Here is a 19,420-nt window from a genome sequence, read left to right as displayed (position 1 = left end):
TCAAGAGTGGACTAGTGTCGTCTACCTCATTAAAAACCTCAACAAAGAAAACCTCTTGGGATAAAACTTTGTTAAGGGAAAAAGAGTATAGCCTTCACTATCCATGATGTCCCTTGACCTTGGTTTGTAAAGAACCAGCTCTCTTCTCTTCATGTTTTGAACCGCTACTCTTCCTTAGCCCACCTTGCCTTTAACACACTTCTTATGATCTCCATCCTTGCACCTTTTTGAATTTCTTTGAGGCTCTCATAATCTCTTTTACCCTTTAAACAAGTGATAAAGAAGCAAGAATAAGTGTATGTTATGAGGAATATCAAAGTAAATTTCTTTAAAAGTGTGACAATTTTAGAAACATCATATGGAAGTGTAAAGACTAGCAATGAACTAAAATAATGAATTTATGAATTTAAATAGAGTAGGGTTTAGAGCACAGCCTTTTTGGTGTTTTGATGGATAGGAAGGAGAGAGTTGATCACTGATGCGGTTTGGAATTCCTCCTTGAGACCGCTTCTCTAACCATGGTTTTTAACCCGGCCAGTTTTATCGTCAGACTGACATATGCCCACTGAATCGGACATAACTTTCGAAAGGCTTCTCGGATTGGTATGATTTCACTTCCACTGGCAAGATGACTCTATGGTCTAAAACTTTTGTGAAGAACGCGGAAGCTGAATCGCAGTGGAAGGCTTTCGTCCGAGCCGATCTTTGAGACGCTTCGGCTGACTTTAAGCAAAACTTTTGCTTGTGGCCGAGCAGAATCTGTGAGGTGTGGTGAAGTCACTTGAAAGTCGATCTCCCCCGTACCCTTGACTTGATGATGATCTGACATCTCATCATTTCACTTGAAACCTTGTGCATGACCTTCCTTGAGATCTTGTGCACATCCGATCTTGAACTCCATAACTTGACACTCATCAAACGTGAGATTGATTCAACATTTCACACCAGCTTTCTTCTCCCCTTGATCATCTACCATAGACCATCCCTCTTGAACAACTTCTTGAGTTCGCCAGCCGGACCCCTCTTGGTATTGCCTTGAGCTTTGACTTGGTTAGATTCGCCTAAGAGGACATCACTTCTGGTTGTGAATGGTTCTAGCTCCCCCGTAAGCTTCTAGTGCCTCCATTTGATCGTTGACACTACCACACATACTTTGGAGCTGATTCATCGCCTTCCACCAACTTGATGGCCATCGGTTCTAACTTTCAAGCATTGTGATGCGCCAACCACTTCACCATCTTTAAATAATGAACCTGTTTGAGATCAAGACAGATTCTAAACAAGAGATGGTGAGAGATTAGAGAATAGAGAATATTACTGAAAATAAAAGAGAATTTAGAGAATAAGTAACCAAGAGAATATAGGGTATAAGGGAGAATAGAGAATATAGAATAGAGAATTTTCTCAAGAGTTCAAATGGACAGAGTTTTGCTCTGTTTTCTTGAGTTTTGCGGAAGCTTTAACAGCCAAGAACATCCAAGAAGACACTCTCTTTTGGTGCTTTAATGGCTGAAACACAATGGACCATTGGACAATTAGTTTATCCAACGGTTAAACACACTTCTCATGGTAGAATCACTTAAACAAGTGTTCTCCAAGAGCTTAATGCCTTCAAGAACCACAAAATAACACATGAACAAGTGATTTTCGATGGTTTTAATTGAACAAGATCCACAAATTATCATATTGAAGATGATTTTCATAGTCAGATTCAAATAAAAGGTAAAGTAACCTTTGGAACAACCTTTTGTCCATCGGTTAAAAGAATGCATCTCAACAACAGCTTTAATCTAATTGACTCAGTTGTGAGGATAAGATTTTCGTGGCTCATACAAGCCTAAACCGTGAATCCTTACCATGAACAAAAACGATTTGCTCATTGGTTCATCACCACCTCATTTGAAACACGCTTTTACCAAATCGGTAAAGCATAAAGATGAGGCTTTTATAATCGATTTCTCTTCACATACTTGGTCTACAAACTCTAACAAGACCAGAAACCAAGCTTTCTCAACATTGAGGTGCTAGAGAATCGATTTAACGGCAAAGACAAGTTTAAGAGCTTTCACGAAACTAAGCTAAATTTAAAAGCTTTATTTGAGAACGAGTTTGAATCACCAAGAACATAACTTGGCTCTGATACCATGTTGGGATTTCAAGAGAGACAGCTCTTGTCCAAGGAGAGACAACTCCCAATGATTGAATCTCCTTATACCCACAATAAACTAACTCGACCTCAAGGGGAAGAAGAGGACATCAACTTGTGATGAACTCCCCATAAAGAAGCTAAATAGACCCCAAATACTAGATGGAAAATCGGATCTTATTAAGGAGCAAACAGCCTAGTTTGAGACTAATCCTTGTTAAAGTATCACAACACTTATGAGTTTGTGTACTTAGATAGAAAGGATTTAGAATCAGTAAGCTAGGGAATAAGAAGTAAATAAGGAAGAGTTTAGGTGGATTTAGAGAAGAGAATAGGCTGCCTTAAAGGCAGCCCCTAACCGCTAATCCTAAACTCTCTACATTGTTGATATGAACAAGAACACAAGTGTAGAGAGGAAATCGGTTTCTCTTGTTATTGAATAATGTTGTGATGATTATTACATAGAAGAGAGATTACACATCTTAATATAGGAGAACAAATGCATATGACCGTTTAGACATAAGAGAGAGGTGAAAGGGACATATAGCCGTTGGGCTCAAGTGGGAGCTTAGTGAAAGGGACAGCTCCTTGTCTTTGGTTGACTCGCTATGCTTCTCAACCAAAGCCACACGTGATCTCCTTCCCTTCCATTCCTTGTGACCGTTAGATCTCCTTTCCTTGTGGCCATTGGATCTCCTTTCTTTCCTTGTGAGATATTTCCTTTTTCTTGCGCTTCTTCTTCTTATAAGGCCTTTGTTCTTCTCACATTGCACTTATGGCCTTGCTGACCTCTCTTCTTGCTCACACAGCCCACATGGCCTTACCAGCCTTTCTCATTGTGTTTGCGGCCTAACTGGCCGCTCTCATGCCTCCCATGGCCTCACCGGCCACTCTCTTGGTGTACACCGGCCTTACCGGCCTCTCTCCTCTTCTTCCAAGGCTCGGCCTTACAGACCTCTCCTCTCTCTTCCTTCTTACACTCTAATACTCTCCCGCACGCTTGATCGGCGGGACACCATGAGGACCAAAGATCAGGAGTGGACTAGTGTCGTCTACCTCATTAAAAACCTCAACAAAGAAAACCTCTTGGGATAAAACTTTGTTAAGGGAAAAAGAGTATAGCCTTCACTATCCATGATGTCCCTTGACCTTGGTTTGTAAAGAACCAGCTCTCTTCTCTTCATGTTTTGAATCGCTACTCTTCCTTAGCCCACCTTGCCTTTAACACACTTCTTATGATCTCCATCCTTGCACCTTTTTGAATTTCTTTGAGGCTCTCATAATCTCTTTTACCCTTTAAACAAGTGATAAAGAAGCAAGAATAAGTGTATGTTATGAGGAATATCAAAGTAAATTTCTTTAAAAGTGTGACAATTTTAGAAACATCATATGGAAGTGTAAAGACTAGCAATGAACTAAAATAATGAATTTATGAATTTAAATAGAGTAGGGTTTAGAGCACAGCCTTTTTGGTGTTTTGATGGATAGGAAGGAGAGAGTTGATCACTGATGCGGTTTGGAATTCCTCCTTGAGACCGCTTCTCTAACCATGGTTTTTAACCCGGCCAGTTTTATCGTCAGACTGACATATGCCCACTGAATCGGACATAACTTTCGAAAGGCTTCTCGGATTGGTATGATTTTACTTCCACTGACAAGATGACTCTATGGTCTAAAACTTTTGTGAAGAACGCGGAAGCTGAATCGCAGTGGAAGGCTTTCGTCCGAGCCGATCTTTGAGACGCTTCGGCTGACTTCAAGCAAAACTTTTGCTTGTGGCCGAGCAGAATCTGTGAGGTGTGGTGAAGTCACTTGAAAGTCGATCTCCCCCGTACCCTTGACTTGATGATGAGCTGACATCTCATCATTTCACTTGAAACCTTGTGCATGACCTTCCTTGAGATCTTGTGCACATCCGATCTTGAACTCCATAACTTGACACTCATCAAACGTGAGATTGATTCAACATTTCGCACCATCTTTCTTCTCCCCTTGATCATCTACCATAGACCATCCCTCTTGAACAACTTCTTGAGTTCGCCAGCCGGACCCCTCTTGGTATTGCCTTGAGCTTTGACTTGGTTAGATTCGCCTAAGAGGACATCACTTCTGGTTGCGAATGGTTCTAGCTCCCCCGTAAGCTTCTAGTGCCTCCATTTGATCGTTGACACTACCACACATACTTTGGAGCTGATTCATCGCCTTCCACCAACTTGATGGCCATCGGTTCTAACTTCCAAGCATTGTGATGCGCCAACCACTTCACCATCTTTAAATAATGAACCTGTTTGAGATCAAGACAGATTCTAAACAAGAGATGGTGAGAGATTAGAGAATAGAGAATATTACTGAAAATAAAAGAGAATTTAGAGAATAAGTAACCAAGAGAATATAGAGTATAAGGGAGAATAGAGAATATAGAATAGAGAATTTTCTCAAGAGTTCAAATGGACAGAGTTTTGCTCTGTTTTCTTGAGTTTTGCGGAAGCTTTAACAGCCAAGAACATCCAAGAAGACACTCTCTTTTGGTGCTTTAATGGCTGAAACACAATGGACCATTGGACAATTAGTTTATCCAACGGTTAAACACACTTCTCATGGTAGAATCACTTAAACAAGTGTTCTCCAAGAGCTTAATGCCTTCAAGAACCACGAAATAACACATGAACAAGTGATTTTCGATGGTTTTAATTGAACAAGATCCACAAATTATCATATTGAAGATGATTTTCATAGTCAGATTCAAATAAAAGGTAAAGTAACCTTTGGAACAACCTTTTGTCCATCGGTTAAAAGAATGCATCTCAACAACAGCTTTAATCTAATTGACTCAGCTGTGAGGGTAAGATTTTCGTGGCTCATACAAGCCTAAACCGTGAATCCTTACCATGAACAAAAACGATTTGCTCATTGGTTCATCACCACCTCATTTGAAACACGCTTTTACCAAATCGGTAAAGCATAAAGATGAGGCTTTTATAATCGATTTCTCTTCACATACTTGGTCTACAAACTCTAACAAGACCAGAAACCAAGCTTTCTCAACATTGAGGTGCTAGAGAATCGATTTAACGGCAAAGAGAAGTTTAAGAGCTTTCACGAAACTAAGCTAAATTTAAAAGCTTTACTTGAGAACGAGTTTGAATCACCAAGAACATAACTTGGCTCTGATACCATGTTGGGATTTCAAGAGAGACAGCTCTTGTCCAAGGAGAGACAACTCCCAATGATTGAATCTCCTTATACCCACAATAAACTAACTCGACCTCAAGGGGAAGAAGAGGACATCAACTTGTGATGAACTCCCCATAAAGAAGCTAAATAGACCCCAAATACTAGATGGAAAATCGGATCTTATTAAGGAGCAAACAGCCTAGTTTGAGACTAATCCTTGTTAAAGTATCACAACACTTATGAGTTTGTGTACTTAGATAGAAAGGATTTAGAATCAGTAAGCTAGGGAATAAGAAGTAAATAAGGAAGAGTTTAGGTGGATTTAGAGAAGAGAATAGGCTGCCTTAAAGGCAGCCCCTAACCGCTAATCCTAAACTCTCTACATTGTTGATATGAACAAGAACACAAGTGTAGAGAGGAAATCGGTTTCTCTTGTTATTGAATAATGTTGTGATGACTATTACATAGAAGAGAGATTACACATCTTAATATAGGAGAACAAATGCATATGACCGTTTAGACATAAGAGAGAGGTGAAAGGGACATATAGCCGTTGGGCTCAAGTGGGAGCTTAGTGAAAGGGACAGCTCCTTGTCTTTGGTTGACTCGCTATGCTTCTCAACCAAAGCCACACGTGATCTCCTTCCCTTCCATTCCTTGTGACCGTTAGATCTCCTTTCCTTGTGGCCATTGGATCTCCTTTCCTTCCTTGTGAGATATTTCCTTCTTCTTGGGCTTCTTCTTCTTATAAGGCCTTTGTTCTTCTCACATTGCACTTATGGTCTTGCTGACCTCTCTTCTTTCTCACACAGCCCACATGGCCTTACCAGCCTTTCTCATTGTGTTCGCGGCCTAACTGGCCGCTCTCATGCCTCCCATGGCCTCACCGGCCACTCTCTTGGTGTACACCGGCCTTACTGGCCTCTCTCCTCTTCTTCCAAGGCTCGGCTTTACCGGCCTCTCTTCTCTCTTCCTTCTTACACTCTAATATTTCTGCGCGAATTCCCGAAATTGCTCTCTGCGGAGGTTAATAGACTTTTTCCCAAATTTGTTGGGCCAAAGTCACAGTTTAAACTCTTGTTGGACCGAGCGGCATATTAGGGAGAAGCCCATATCCAACAATAATCTAAATCTTTAACCATCTCAACAAACTATGGAAAAAGGCTTGAAAGGTTTTAAGTCCTTGACGATCTTGGTTTTCACTTTTTGACAACTTCAGCGATTGAACCACAAAATGTGGATAAATTAATCACAAAGCCCATTTACAGATATGGGCTGAGATTGTCTAATACGAGAGATGGCCGAGATTTACTTAGTCAACGTCACTGTTTGACTTCTGGAGAGTAATTGTAGACTTGTAGTTGAAAGGATGTGTTTGGTGTGTCCCTTTGTGCGTTGGCCGTTGGGTATGTTTATAATTACTAAGTAGCATTATATTATATTTTAAAGCTACTAGTTAGATATTTATTTATATAGTTAAAATAATTTAAACCTAGAAAGTGGGCATAGTTCAATGTATTTGAAAACCCATATGATATGTTGTTGTTGTTTCATTAAATTAATTGGTTGTGGGCTCCAAGGTGATGATTAGGAGCTTCTGTTATGTTTTGATCTCAATGAACGTTTGGTACCATGTGATATGACCATGTCAAACTTTGTTGAATTAAAGTGCTTTGGGAGCTTAATTAGGGACACACACTAACCGTACTAAATTAACTAAACTAATCATCGCATCATATATAAACTAAGATGCATCGCACCTCAAAAAGGACTAACTATAGTTTACACTCCAATGCATATTTTCAGGGCGTTAATATATGACTCCGATGCCTTTTATAGTACAATCTTGGAAATAAGAATTGTTATAAAAAAAGGTCGTGACAAAAAAAATGATGTATAGTTTACACTCTCATGTTGGGCACGGATCAGATTAATCTCAAGATTAAAATGACCAATGTAGCTACATTTATAAAGATTATATTTGATAGACATCACACATAGTGACATAGATGAGGAGATGTTTCTCTTTCTGTTAGAAGTAGTTGTGACAAAATGGAACTATTACATCACATGAAAGGTTAGCATTCTTTTGTCTTCAAATAATGGTTTCTCTTAATAATTAATACAGGTTGGATTCTTTGCTACCATCTATTATTATTTATTTTTGTTCCTCCAAATTCTTGTTTTGTTTTCTCCTCTTGTCAGTGTATTATTATCATTCATAGCATTTGAAACTGAAGCAAATAAAAACAAAAAATCTTCAATGAGAGTTAGGTCAATCGTGATATAGTGATATAGCTAACGTGATGCCATACTTACTTACATGTATTATGTATATATACTGTAAGTCACAGTAGTACGTAGATTGTATAGTAAGGCTACTTGCATGATAGAAATTGTATAATTGATAAGGACGTATTAATAATGTTATTATCACGTTCGATCATCAAACCAGAGTATGAATGGATCGATTCAAAATGCCAAAACCACGTGGTTGATTAAAAGAAAATCCCATTACTTCAAATGCAAATCGCTTAATGATATATATTGTCATTATTGTGTTCAGTTACCAGTTAACATATACAACTTAGGGGAAGATCCTCGTGTGTTTTCCTTTTCCTCAGATCTTGGGTTTAACAATTTTTATGTTTTCACGATTTTGTTTTGCAACTTGCATCATTATGTACCGGTCATCATCATCTGATCTGGTATATATATATCTGTAGACTAGAATTCAACGATTAAATCAAAAGAGTATATAATATAAAAATTGTTCTTAATTATAAGTTGAGTGTTAGCATTATTCTTTGAACAAACCATACCTAAATCAATTATTAATTCATCTTCGTATTCTCTTCTCTATACGGCCGGTTTATGCCATACACTAATCGTCAAATGTCACCCGTTAGCTATCTTAAGACTAGAGATGTATATATTGTTGATAATAACTCCATGTATGATGTATCAACCTGATCAACGAGCAAACCACGAGCTAATAATTTGATAACTTCAATAATTGATCGACTTTAACCAAAAAAAAAAAAGAAGAATAATTGATCGAAACTATAATTGATTTTAAAATAAAACAAAGATGGTATTATATAAAATAATAATTTTCCTCAATTGAAGAAATAATTATTTAGGTATGAAATAAATGAGAATTGATTATTGAAAGAATTATTAATCTAAATTATACAGTTATTATTTACTTTTAAAAACTATAGGAGGCCTGGCCAAAAAGATTATAAAACGAATTTTAAAAAACGACAAAGGTGGGTCCGATGTTGGCCACGTGGCAGACAAAGTAAGACTTTTAGGAATCGACGTGGGTCCCGCAACGGTAAGAAGACTTAGTAATGGCCCATCACATGGAGATCCAGTTCCCATATTCTCTTCAACATGCGAATCCCTCTTTAAATTTCTGACCCCCCCACCTCACCACGACACGTTACAAAAATAATAACGATAAAAATTTAAGTTTTGACTAATTAAACACCAATTATTCAATCTCGTTTCGTTACAAAGAGAATATAAAATAGTTTTCATAATCAAATTGTTTGCTGTTTAACAAAAGAAAAACTGAAATCATTTATGAAAAGTTACATGCTTTCAATCCATGCACTAATACAACTTTTACAATATGATTTTGATTTCCAAACTACGTTAAGAATTAATATATTCCCATGCATGATTTGCATTCGTAATCTCTTCTCTTTCTTTGATAGATGAAAAATCATGAGATACGTTGTTTTTTTCTGTTTTGCTAGTTGATTATTGTTTTTAGTTTCTTTGTGATAGGTTAGCTAGATTAGTATTTATTGCGTAGCGACTGAAAGTCTAAAACGAAATAGTATGAATAAAAGCAGCAAATAGTGTTACTCTATTTGGCAATAAACGTATTAACTATTTGTATGTGACTTATGATATAAATATAACTAGCAGCAGAAATGTAGAATGAATATAATTACTCCTTAAACGCTAGATAAGATCGTTAGTGTAGACTGTAGAGTCACGTAAGTGTGATGAAGCTAACTTTGAGGAACGTTACAGCCGACAAGCTGTTACTGCCTCATTAATGCACACAGACTCCCCCCCACTTAATTTCACTGACCATATGTTTCTTCACATCCAATTTGAATTTTTTAATGTAAACTCGATCCTCATCTTTGTTACACACCTAATTAAACCTAAAACACTTAAGTATAATATTTTCGTAAAAAGTTGAATATGTATTTTCCCGTCAAGTCTTATCTTGTTTTTCCTCTAATTAACTTATAAATTGTTATGAATTATAACATTATTTAGAGTTAATTCTCGAGCTATTGTTAATTTTCAATTCATGTTAACTTCTTATTCTTCTTAAAATACAAAATCGTCGGTGTTTGATCATGTGCTTGCACACCCAAGATTAGTCATAATGACTTTCACTCATGTTTTTGTAATTGTTTATACTTGAATCAAATAAAAAAAACAAATAACCCGTTAAGGTCAAACCCATTATCACTTTCCCTTGTCATTTCCCAACTTCCCAAAACTCCCAAACACACTTTTTTTTTAATTTAATTAATCAACTAATAACTAATTAACTAATCAAAAACACCCTATCTCACCTTAAGTTTCCACCATCATCTTTATAAATATCTCAGAATCCTCTGACCTTTACACACACACAAAAAAATTGAAGCAAGAAAAAAAAAAAAAAAAAAAAACAAGAAATGGAACAAGAAGATTTCTACTTCCCTGACAGCGATCTTGATCTCAGCTTCACATCTACCGTCACAGACCGTACATTCGCCTCCTCAAGCGCTCGTTCCAGCTTAACCTCCTTAAGCTTCAACGACAGACTCTCCACTTCCTCAGCCGTAACAACCTCATCCGTCTCCTCCTCCACAGTCAACCACCGTCGTCATGATCCTCACTGGTCAGCAATCAAATCCGCAAAACTCCTCTCCTCCGACGGAAACATCCACCTCCGTCACCTTAAACTTATACGCCACCTCGGAAGCGGAAACCTAGGCCGAGTCTTCCTCTGTAACCTCCGTGACTCCTCCGCAAGATTCGCCTTAAAAGTCATCGATCGCAACTGCCTCACGACGGAGAAGAAGCTCTCTCAGGTAGAGACGGAGGCAGAGATCCTCTCCTTGCTAGACCACCCTTTCCTCCCTACGCTCTACGCTCGTATCGACGAGTCTCACTACACTTGTCTCCTCATTGATTATGCACCAAACGGAGATTTACATTCCTTGTTACGCAAGCAACCTGGTAACCGTTTACCGATTCAGCCGGTTAGGTTCTTCGCCGCCGAAGTTCTCGTCGCCTTAGAGTATCTTCACGCAATGGGGATCGTATACCGTGATCTCAAACCTGAAAACGTTTTGCTCCGTGAAGACGGACACGTCATGTTGTCAGATTTTGATCTCTGTTTTAAATCCGACGTCGTCCCTACTTTTAAATCTCGCCGGTACCGGAGAACTTCTTCATCCCCGTCGCTTCGTCGGAGAAGAAGCGGCTGCTTCTCGGTACAAACGGAGGAAAGGTACGAGAGAGAAGAGATCGTGTCTGAGTTCGCGGCAGAGCCAGTGACGGCGTTTTCAAGGTCCTGCGTCGGAACACATGAGTACCTTGCACCGGAGCTAGTCTCCGGCAACGGACACGGAAGCGGAGTTGACTGGTGGGCGTTCGGAATATTCCTTTACGAGATGCTACACGGAACGACGCCGTTTAAGGGAGAGAGCAAAGAGCAAACCCTCCGGAATATAGTATCGACCACTAAGACCGCGAGTTTCAACGTGGACGGTGATTTGGAGGAGGAAGCCAAGGACTTGATTGAGAAGCTTTTGGTGAAAGACCCGAGGAAAAGGCTAGGATGCGCCAAGGGTGCGCAAGATATCAAACGTCATCCGTTTTTCGATGGGATTAAGTGGCCGTTGATTAGGCATTACAAGCCACCGGAGGAAGTTAGAGGTCTTGTGATTAAGAAGTCGTCAACTAGAGCACATGCTGGTCACGTGACCGCCGTTTCACCTCGGCGAAGGAAGTCGTTTTTGTGGAGGGCGTTGTCTTTTTTACTGCGCAGTAAAAGCTCTAGTGGTGGGAGTAGAAACCAGAGCAATAGTAATTATTATCATTATGTGGGCAAAAGCTACGCGAGTCGTAAACGTGTTTAAGGCTGTCTCACTCTTTCTTCTTTTTTTTTTTTTTTCTTCAAATTCTTCTTATACGATTTTTAGGGTTAAAAATATATTTAGAAGGCGTGTATATGATGTGTATTAGTGTATGTATACAATAGGAGATTCAACGATTTTGTATATGGAAGTTAAATTATACGTGAAGAAACAGTCTTTAATTTGCCTTACAATGATTTTTTTTTAATTTGTTTATCATCGTCTATCGTGTAATATATATTATTAACAAAAGAATGCAAACTCAGTATGCATGCACTTGCATAGCTTCATCAATGACGTGTTCGATTCCGGCGTTGGTAGCTGGAATGTACCATACGGTCCATACTGTTATTTATAAGTTTATAACCATCCCAAGGAGAGAGTTTTAAAAAAACTTAGAATCGAACACGGAACATCAATAATAGAAACGGAGGTGGAGAATGTTCTAGTCTGTAAGCCAGAATTTGTTAATAAAGAATTACTTGCCCGATTCTAACTCTTTTTTTTGTTTTATCTCCCAGATACAGAAATTGAACTCTTATTCCCAAAAAAACCAGTCATGTGAAGATGAAACGTAACAGTAGGATACTAGTTACTTTGGCCCAATTCAATTGATTTCAACGAATTTGCGCAACACCGGTTCGGATTAACGGGTTACAAAAACAATTAACGGGTTCACAGAACAAAATATCTGTAGTAATGGTGTTAGTGTGTCACAAGACCCATTATATTCAAAATGGACTGGAGTTAGATATCGGGCCCTGTCCGTTAGGGCGATTCATTCTCAATGCAATTGCATGAGAAGAGGATGCCACCCTCATATAGTTTATTCCAACATGGGCGTACGTATGAATAGGAAACATCATAATCAAAATTTTGATACTGGTTGGGCTTAGAAGCCTTAAGAGATACTTGGACCGACAATAATGTATATAATACTATATATTATCATTGGTGGTGTGTACAAAACGATGTGATTGCTGAGGATATAAATGTGATCCGAATCTGTTGTGATCCGTAAATTGATACACGAAGTGATGCAGAACTGATTAGAAAAATGAGGAAGAAATCAGTGAGGGATGATTTGGTTCTACCCAGCTGTAAAACCGCAACGAATGATAGAGAAACGGGAACAGTCAAAATCTCTCTTTCAGATTCTTATGTTCATAACTTAATATGGCAATGGTTAAAGATAATGTTTTCAAACTCAATTTGATATGGTTGGTCCGACCATAATCTTAGAAGATATGATTGTTCATATTAGTTTGTGTTACCGATTTACATGCAGTTTCAAGTAAAATAAATTACATATTTTAACATACTTGCCAAGTTAAACAAACCAAATGAAAATTCAATTATAGACGTCTAAAGTATACTTTGAAAGAAAACACAAAAAATGCTATTTGTATATAATTTGACTGGTTTGATGCATAGGATGGTTCTATATATGCTGTAAGAGATTGTTAGGTTTGATGAAAATATGAAAGTTAAGATTAAAATAAGAGAAGCGAACCAAACAAACCTACTCAAGTGGAGAAACCGAAGATAAGATTGCCGGTTCCATGTTCCCCTAAACCCGATCTCAATGCTTGTCTTCTTTCAACATCTCTCCTCTTTTTAAGCCCACCTTTGTCCCTTTTCTACTCTTTCTTCTTCTTCAGTTCTTCTTCTTTTTCGAGTTAAAAAATTGTGTTGAAGCCTATTCAATAATGTTGTTAGGATAATCATTTCCTTTTAAGGGTAAAAAACAAATAATTATATATGCATCCACAGCTGTGCTAACCGCGTTTTTTTTTTTTTTTGGTAGGAGTGCTAACCGCGTTTCTTACATTTATCTATGAAGACAAAATATAATTTTCACGATCAGTTTTCAAGACTAAATTTATCTTTATTTATAAGAAGATGAAATAAGTTTTGATAGAACGAAATTCCAAATTTTATACTCCTTCGTCATATATCTTTTCATACTCAGATGTCATACATATATAGCACCACATTCAAATTCAGATCTACTACTAGTGAGAAAGCAATATACAATGACAAATGAAATCTGATATTTTCAATCCTAGAAAATTACAATAAATCAATAATACATAACTTCACATGTTTAAAGGATTTAGTCTTTATTTCGGTGTAGGATTAGTTATATCAAAAGAAACTTGCAAACTAAAAAATATAGATAACACTCTTGCATAAGATAATATATATTCTTAGCAGCCCATGATATAATAGATGAGACACTGATATAATATAATATGTATGTCAAGAGTTATGATTTCATGAAAGTATAGTTCCTTGGAGAATTAAAAGCGAGCCATGCAAATCTCAATGTCAATGAATAAAATAAAATAAAAAAGACCATGTTCATCTCCTCTTAATTTACTTCCTTATTATTTACTACACTTCTTCTTTTTCTTAGCTATATATACTCATCAAATCCTTCTCTCCTTCATCAGAAATATTTCATTTACACTCTCCTCCTTCACCCACAAAGGGTTTTTTTTTTGGGTGGCACCCTAAGTTTCAACCTTTGATCAGTACTAAAACATATACAAAACCCTAAGTTTCAACCAAATGGCAGGATTAAAGAGAAAGTTCAACAAAGGTCACGCCTTTACAAGCAAATGTGTTTCTTTAGTGAAGGAACAACGAGCTCGTCTCTACATTCTCCGTCGTTGCGCCACCATGCTTTGCTGCTGGTACATCCATGGGGATGAGTAAAAAGAAGCCTTTGAAACTCTCACTTCAGATTAACCACTACATGTATATATATCCCTCTCCTCTAGGACCGCTCTATATGTCCCTTCTTCTTGAAGCTCCATTGATGTTGAAGCTCTCCGTTGGTGTTGGTGGCTGTTTGGTTGCATGGCTTTGAACCCTCTCCAAGAACTTTTGATTCTCTCTCTTCAATTGGTGCAATAACCCTGCAAAACCCTTGTTACTTTTTTTAACCTAAAGATGTCAATCTTTTGGTTTTTTTTTTTTTTTTTGGTTTGTTTTCATGGGTTATTTTGCATCAAGTGAAAGGAGAGATTTTATCCGCCGATTGAACTGGCGGAGTTTGGATGAAGTTATGTAAGAAGACAAGTTTCCTACTTTGAAATCTTTGGGAAGTTTTGGATTTGGTTTCATTTTGACCCAAAGAAGTCTCTTTTGGTTATATGTAAGATCTTGTTTGATTGTTGCCTCTGATTGTATTATCAATGCGACGACAAACTAATAAAAAGGAATAAAACGTTTAGTTTTGGCAAAACTTTTGGTTCTTTTATTGGCTCAAACTAAAAACTAAACAAACAAGAGACACTCATCTTATTATTTTACGAACCAACATCTTAACCGGGTTCCTGTTCGGTTAAGATTTATTACAACAACCTACCTAGTTCCGGTTTAGAAAAAAACAGAGCACTCCTCCTCAAAGAGGGGACATCTGAAGGGCATTATCTGATCCAAGCCTAACCGAGTTCACGTAATCAGTCGGGCAATGATCTGAGAGACCAGGAACCAACAGCCCCATAAGCCTAAACAAGATCCTAAACCATCCTTCTTTGTAATCTGGTCCATGAGTATACCCCATCGTCAAGCCTCGAACCAACTCCCAAACCGCGATAACATGACCAAAAATCTCGTAACGGAAACCGTAAGGGTTCGGATCCGGTTCATCCTCTGCTTTCTGTCATATATACAACAAAACCATCATTAGTCAAAGCCAATTTCACATTTTCAAATTTGAAATCCTTAAGATTGTCAAGTGATGATAACATTACCGTCTCGTTGTAGAAGCTGTCGTAGTAAATACAGAGTCCAAAATGCTTGTAGAGGAAAGTTTTGTCGTCGTAAGGCAATCTCGGGACAAGATCGTTGCAGTAAACAACTCGAAAGTATCGGTCAACAGGTTGGTTCAGTTTATCTTTCATGAATAAACCAACCTCTCTGTTCCCTATTCTCGGTTGTCCAAACGTGTAAACTCCAAGCAGTCTCTTCATTATCTCTGTTTCCTCTTTCAACACAAGCAACGTGGGAAACAATATAGCTAAAGCACCTCCTAAACTGTGACCCGTGACTACAAATTGAGCGTTTTCGTGTTCCGAAAGCAAACGTTTCAGAATGATTCTGACAGCGTAATAGGCACTTCTCTCTACCATATCTAGGAGTTTCTTTTTATTATTCTCATCCTCAGAGGAGGTTTGTTTGAAGAGATGGTAATGAAAAGTGGGAGTGTCGTCTCTGTTGCCTAAACCTATTGCTTCAAGGAAACCCATGTGAAGCTTTCCCACATTGGGGATTTCATACCAAGAATAGTCGAAATCAGTTCCCCAATCATCTGCATCAAATGGCTCAGTGCCTCTGAAGCTTATTACTATCAAGTTTGCATCTTTCTCCTTATCTGTAAGTATAAAAACTTGTGTAGACATCTGCTTCTGATAATCTGCAAACACACATGCATGTATAGAACTAAAACTGCTTAGTTAAGCAATGATCAAAAGCTAAAAGCTCGATATCTAAATTCTCACCATTCCAACAATCCAAGAACTCCACCAGATTCATCTGTTGACATTAAAAGATAAAAACTTTTATAAAGTTGGCAACTTTTTTTTCTCTCATGAAACGTGTTTAAAATAAAGTTTCTGTACTCAATAAAACTTACCTTCCAATGAAGATCAACGACGTTTTCAACAACCTTGGCGTTCTCATACGCAAGCTTAGACGCCATCACACACAAATCCATAAGCCCACGACTTCCCAATTCGATTTTAGCCATTCCAGAAGAACCTGAATTGACCGAGTCATCGCCCTCCAAGTTCGACGAAATTCCATTCCTTATACAGACCAATTCTCCCATCAAGTTGTCCAATCGTACTCACAAATGTCACAGAGCCTCTCTTTGGTATCACAACTTTAGCTACAACACCAATTCAATTGACATTACTAAACCCACAAAAACTCATAAAAAACGCTTTTTTATTTCAAAGTTTCGAACTTTATTGTAACATACCTTGAATCAACCTGAGAAGCAAACCGAAGAATCCACCATTCGCAGATAACAGATTGAGGAAGAAGTCAATGACGAAACCTGTGTATTCCATTGGGGTTCGGAGAAGTCTGATGATCTTACGAACCAGAATCGAAACGACGATTACCAAACGGTGATCCTCTGCTTCCTCATCGATCGTCATAGTGCTCCATCTTCCGTTTTCAGGCCGCTCCAAGAACTTTTCTTTGCTCGTTTCGTCGTCCTTCACACCGTACCAGAACAAGTCTCTGAACCCACCTCGGTGTGGTCGAACAATCAAGTAGTTCGACCCGTGGACCGGATTCGAACCCGATTCGTTGTCTTTGTGCATGTCCCTCTGTTTTGTTTTTCAATGGAGGCTAGCTTTCAGCTTATAGTATATATATCAATGTATACGCATGCAGTGATCTCTCTCTCTCTCTCTCTCTCTCTCTCTCTCTCTCTCTCTCTCTCTCTCTCTCTCTCTGTTTTGTGTTTAGAACTTAATGTGTTGCAGAGGGGAGGGAGAGAAGTTGCTTTATCTAGGACCTAGGTTAAATGTTTTCGTCATTTTCTTTTTTTGGGACTAGAGATTCTGATTTTTAATTTTTAATTTTTAACTTTTAGCCATCAAATTCTGATTTTATTTAGTTACATCTAGTAACTTATTTTTAAAATTCATTTTTTTTTTGTTAATAATATTGATTCAGAAACTTACTCAACTACCATTTTCTAATTGAGTGTATTGTAAGGAACATTGTCTTTGATAAACGTGCATGCCTGATAAAATCTCACATTTTAATGTGCTTTTATAATACTTTCTTTATGAAACTTGATTAATCAGTATGGTTGATAAGGTAGGAATTAGAATCTTTATAATCATATTTAAGCAAATAATTTCTTCTGTAGTCTTATTACTACTCTATGAACCATCGACGTGACATACTGACAACGTTTACAGGTTACTATGGGTTAAAAGTCAAATTTATCAAAATTTGATAATGCTTGTCATATACTCATATAATTTAAGCCAATTTTATTTTGAAAAATAGTAATGCAATGCTTAAATACGTTCGCTTTATATATTTTGTCAACAACTAAAGAAAATCCCGTCAGAAATTATATAACTACAATTTACTTTCTTCACGTTAAGTATAAAGATCACTTATTACTTTATTAGATAAACAATTATTGGTTTTGTGAATAAAAAGAACTAGGTAATAATCTGCACTATGTGCGGTATTAAATAATTATTAAATGTTTTTACTGTAATTTTTGTTTACAAAATCTGTAATATTTATTGGTAATTTGGAATCTAAAAATTTGATTGTGTAGTATATATATATATATATATTTTTATAAATATATAAAAATTTTGTATAATAATTAAAATTTAATCCATGAGAATTATTATAATATCAATATTATATTATCATATTATATGAATAAAAAGTTCTTAAAATTCATTTAAAAGATTTTATGAAAATGTAATTAAAGGATATTGTATAATTAAGTTAAAAATAGAATATAAGAATTTTGGGTGTTAATTATATTTTTGGAAAGATGATGTAAATATTATTAGAAACTAATGACAAATAAAATAAATAGTGTTTGGAGCTTATGTGAGTGCGATATATCAGCATTTTGTGTGAGAATGCTTCTCGGGACTGAAAATATATATTAACCTGATTATTTTTTTTTTTTTGGGGATCCATTTCTAACTATACTGTAAGGACTAATACAAGAAAAAGAAGAAAAAAAGTGGACAAAAAATGAAGATTTGAAGATAAACGTTGGCACGTGTGTGCTGGTGTTCAGAATGTGGGCCTTTCATTAGAGTGGCCCAACAAGTCCGCGTGCTTACGTGTTTTAACGTGTTCTGAAAGTGAGCCGTTGTCTCCAACGGCCCAATAAACCATCACATCTGACGGGAGTTCACGTGTCATTTCTTTCGCATTCCGTCTTTGCTCTTCTAACGAGTGTTTCATTTGGCTCTCTCAGACCTCATCTAAGCTCTTTCTAAGCTAAGCTTACATACATAAACCATTTTTTACTAAAATGTGCAGGGGACTAATGACCGGTGTCACCGGTCGGTTACTCAAAACCAACACTTTCGTTGTAGATAGATTAAGAAAGTCCCGGTTCTTCAATCATTTTTATTCAAGGCTTGTAGCTTTTTTGGAACAAATACATAAACTTCTTATCTTGATACCCACGTACGTAGCACGTCAGTTCTGTCTCCTAGCTCTCAGTTCTCACTCGTCACTCCTAAGCCTTCCCGAAAGAAAGTAACAACTCTCCAACAAGCAAAGCATTTTTTTTCCTTATGTGTTTCTCTTTTTTCTCAGGCGAGAGTATATATAAATAAACAAAACAAAATGCACCATTTAAGTTAGCTTTTCATTTTTATTATTCAAATAGCAGAATAATTTTCGCTTTTCTATTTCTCAGTATCGAGAAAAACATATGCTATATTTTTTAAAAATATGTACTACTATTTTCTATGTTTGTCTTTCAACGGGAATTTAGGTGGACTACTAGTTAACAAGTGGCTTATTTGATATTCCTAGAAACTAGTGTTGGAATAACTTTCAGTACTTTATTTATTTAAAATTATAAGATAAAAATATGTTATTCGGTCCGTATATAGCATGAAAACCATATACAATACAGAGTCCCTACTCCCTAGACTCCGAAGGAATAAAACGATAAAGAGCATAAAATACGTATGAATAGTAGTACTAACGACCAAGTTAGTGAACTGAACGATACTAACTTACAAATAATTGATAGGATCTATATAAAGGGTTTGTAGTGGGCTGATAGATATATTAATTGACATGTTCCTTTACATTTTCATGGGTAGACAAGTGATACACCATCGATTACAAAACACACTAACACAGTAATACACACACCGACCATTTTATTATGCGAGCAGAGAGT

At 37.1% G+C, this 19,420-nt stretch overlaps 1 protein-coding gene and 2 pseudogenes across 3 annotated transcripts; 2 read left to right on the top strand and 1 right to left on the bottom strand.

The window, feature by feature from the left end:
* Positions 1-9,987: 9,987 nt before the first annotated feature.
* LOC104745712 (serine/threonine-protein kinase WAG2 pseudogene) lies at positions 9,988-11,678 on the top strand (annotated as a pseudogene). The gene has a single exon (XR_015581898.1). The product of XR_015581898.1 is annotated as a serine/threonine-protein kinase WAG2 pseudogene (transcript).
* Positions 11,679-13,950: 2,272 nt separating this feature from the next.
* On the top strand, positions 13,951-14,355 carry LOC104745711 (small polypeptide DEVIL 19). Its single transcript, XM_010467026.3, has one exon. It carries the CDS (start codon positions 14,059-14,061, stop codon positions 14,203-14,205), a length of 147 nt encoding a protein of 48 aa, XP_010465328.1. The 5' UTR covers positions 13,951-14,058; the 3' UTR covers positions 14,206-14,355.
* Positions 14,356-14,726: 371 nt separating this feature from the next.
* LOC104745709 (triacylglycerol lipase OBL1-like) lies at positions 14,727-16,976 on the bottom strand (annotated as a pseudogene). The gene is made up of 5 exons (XR_015582192.1): positions 16,478-16,976; positions 16,130-16,384; positions 15,996-16,029; positions 15,249-15,910; positions 14,727-15,154 (listed from the first exon to the last, which is right to left on the bottom strand). The product of XR_015582192.1 is annotated as a triacylglycerol lipase OBL1-like (transcript).
* Between the last annotated feature and the right edge of the window lie 2,444 nt (positions 16,977-19,420).

This window comes from Camelina sativa, chromosome 15 (assembly GCF_030686135.1).
Source record: "Camelina sativa cultivar CO46 ecotype springtype chromosome 15, ASM3068613v1".
Classification (NCBI taxonomy): Eukaryota; Viridiplantae; Streptophyta; class Magnoliopsida; order Brassicales; family Brassicaceae; genus Camelina; species Camelina sativa.
Note: the sequence above shows the minus strand (reverse complement) of the source record. Positions and strands in the feature narration are given on the sequence as shown.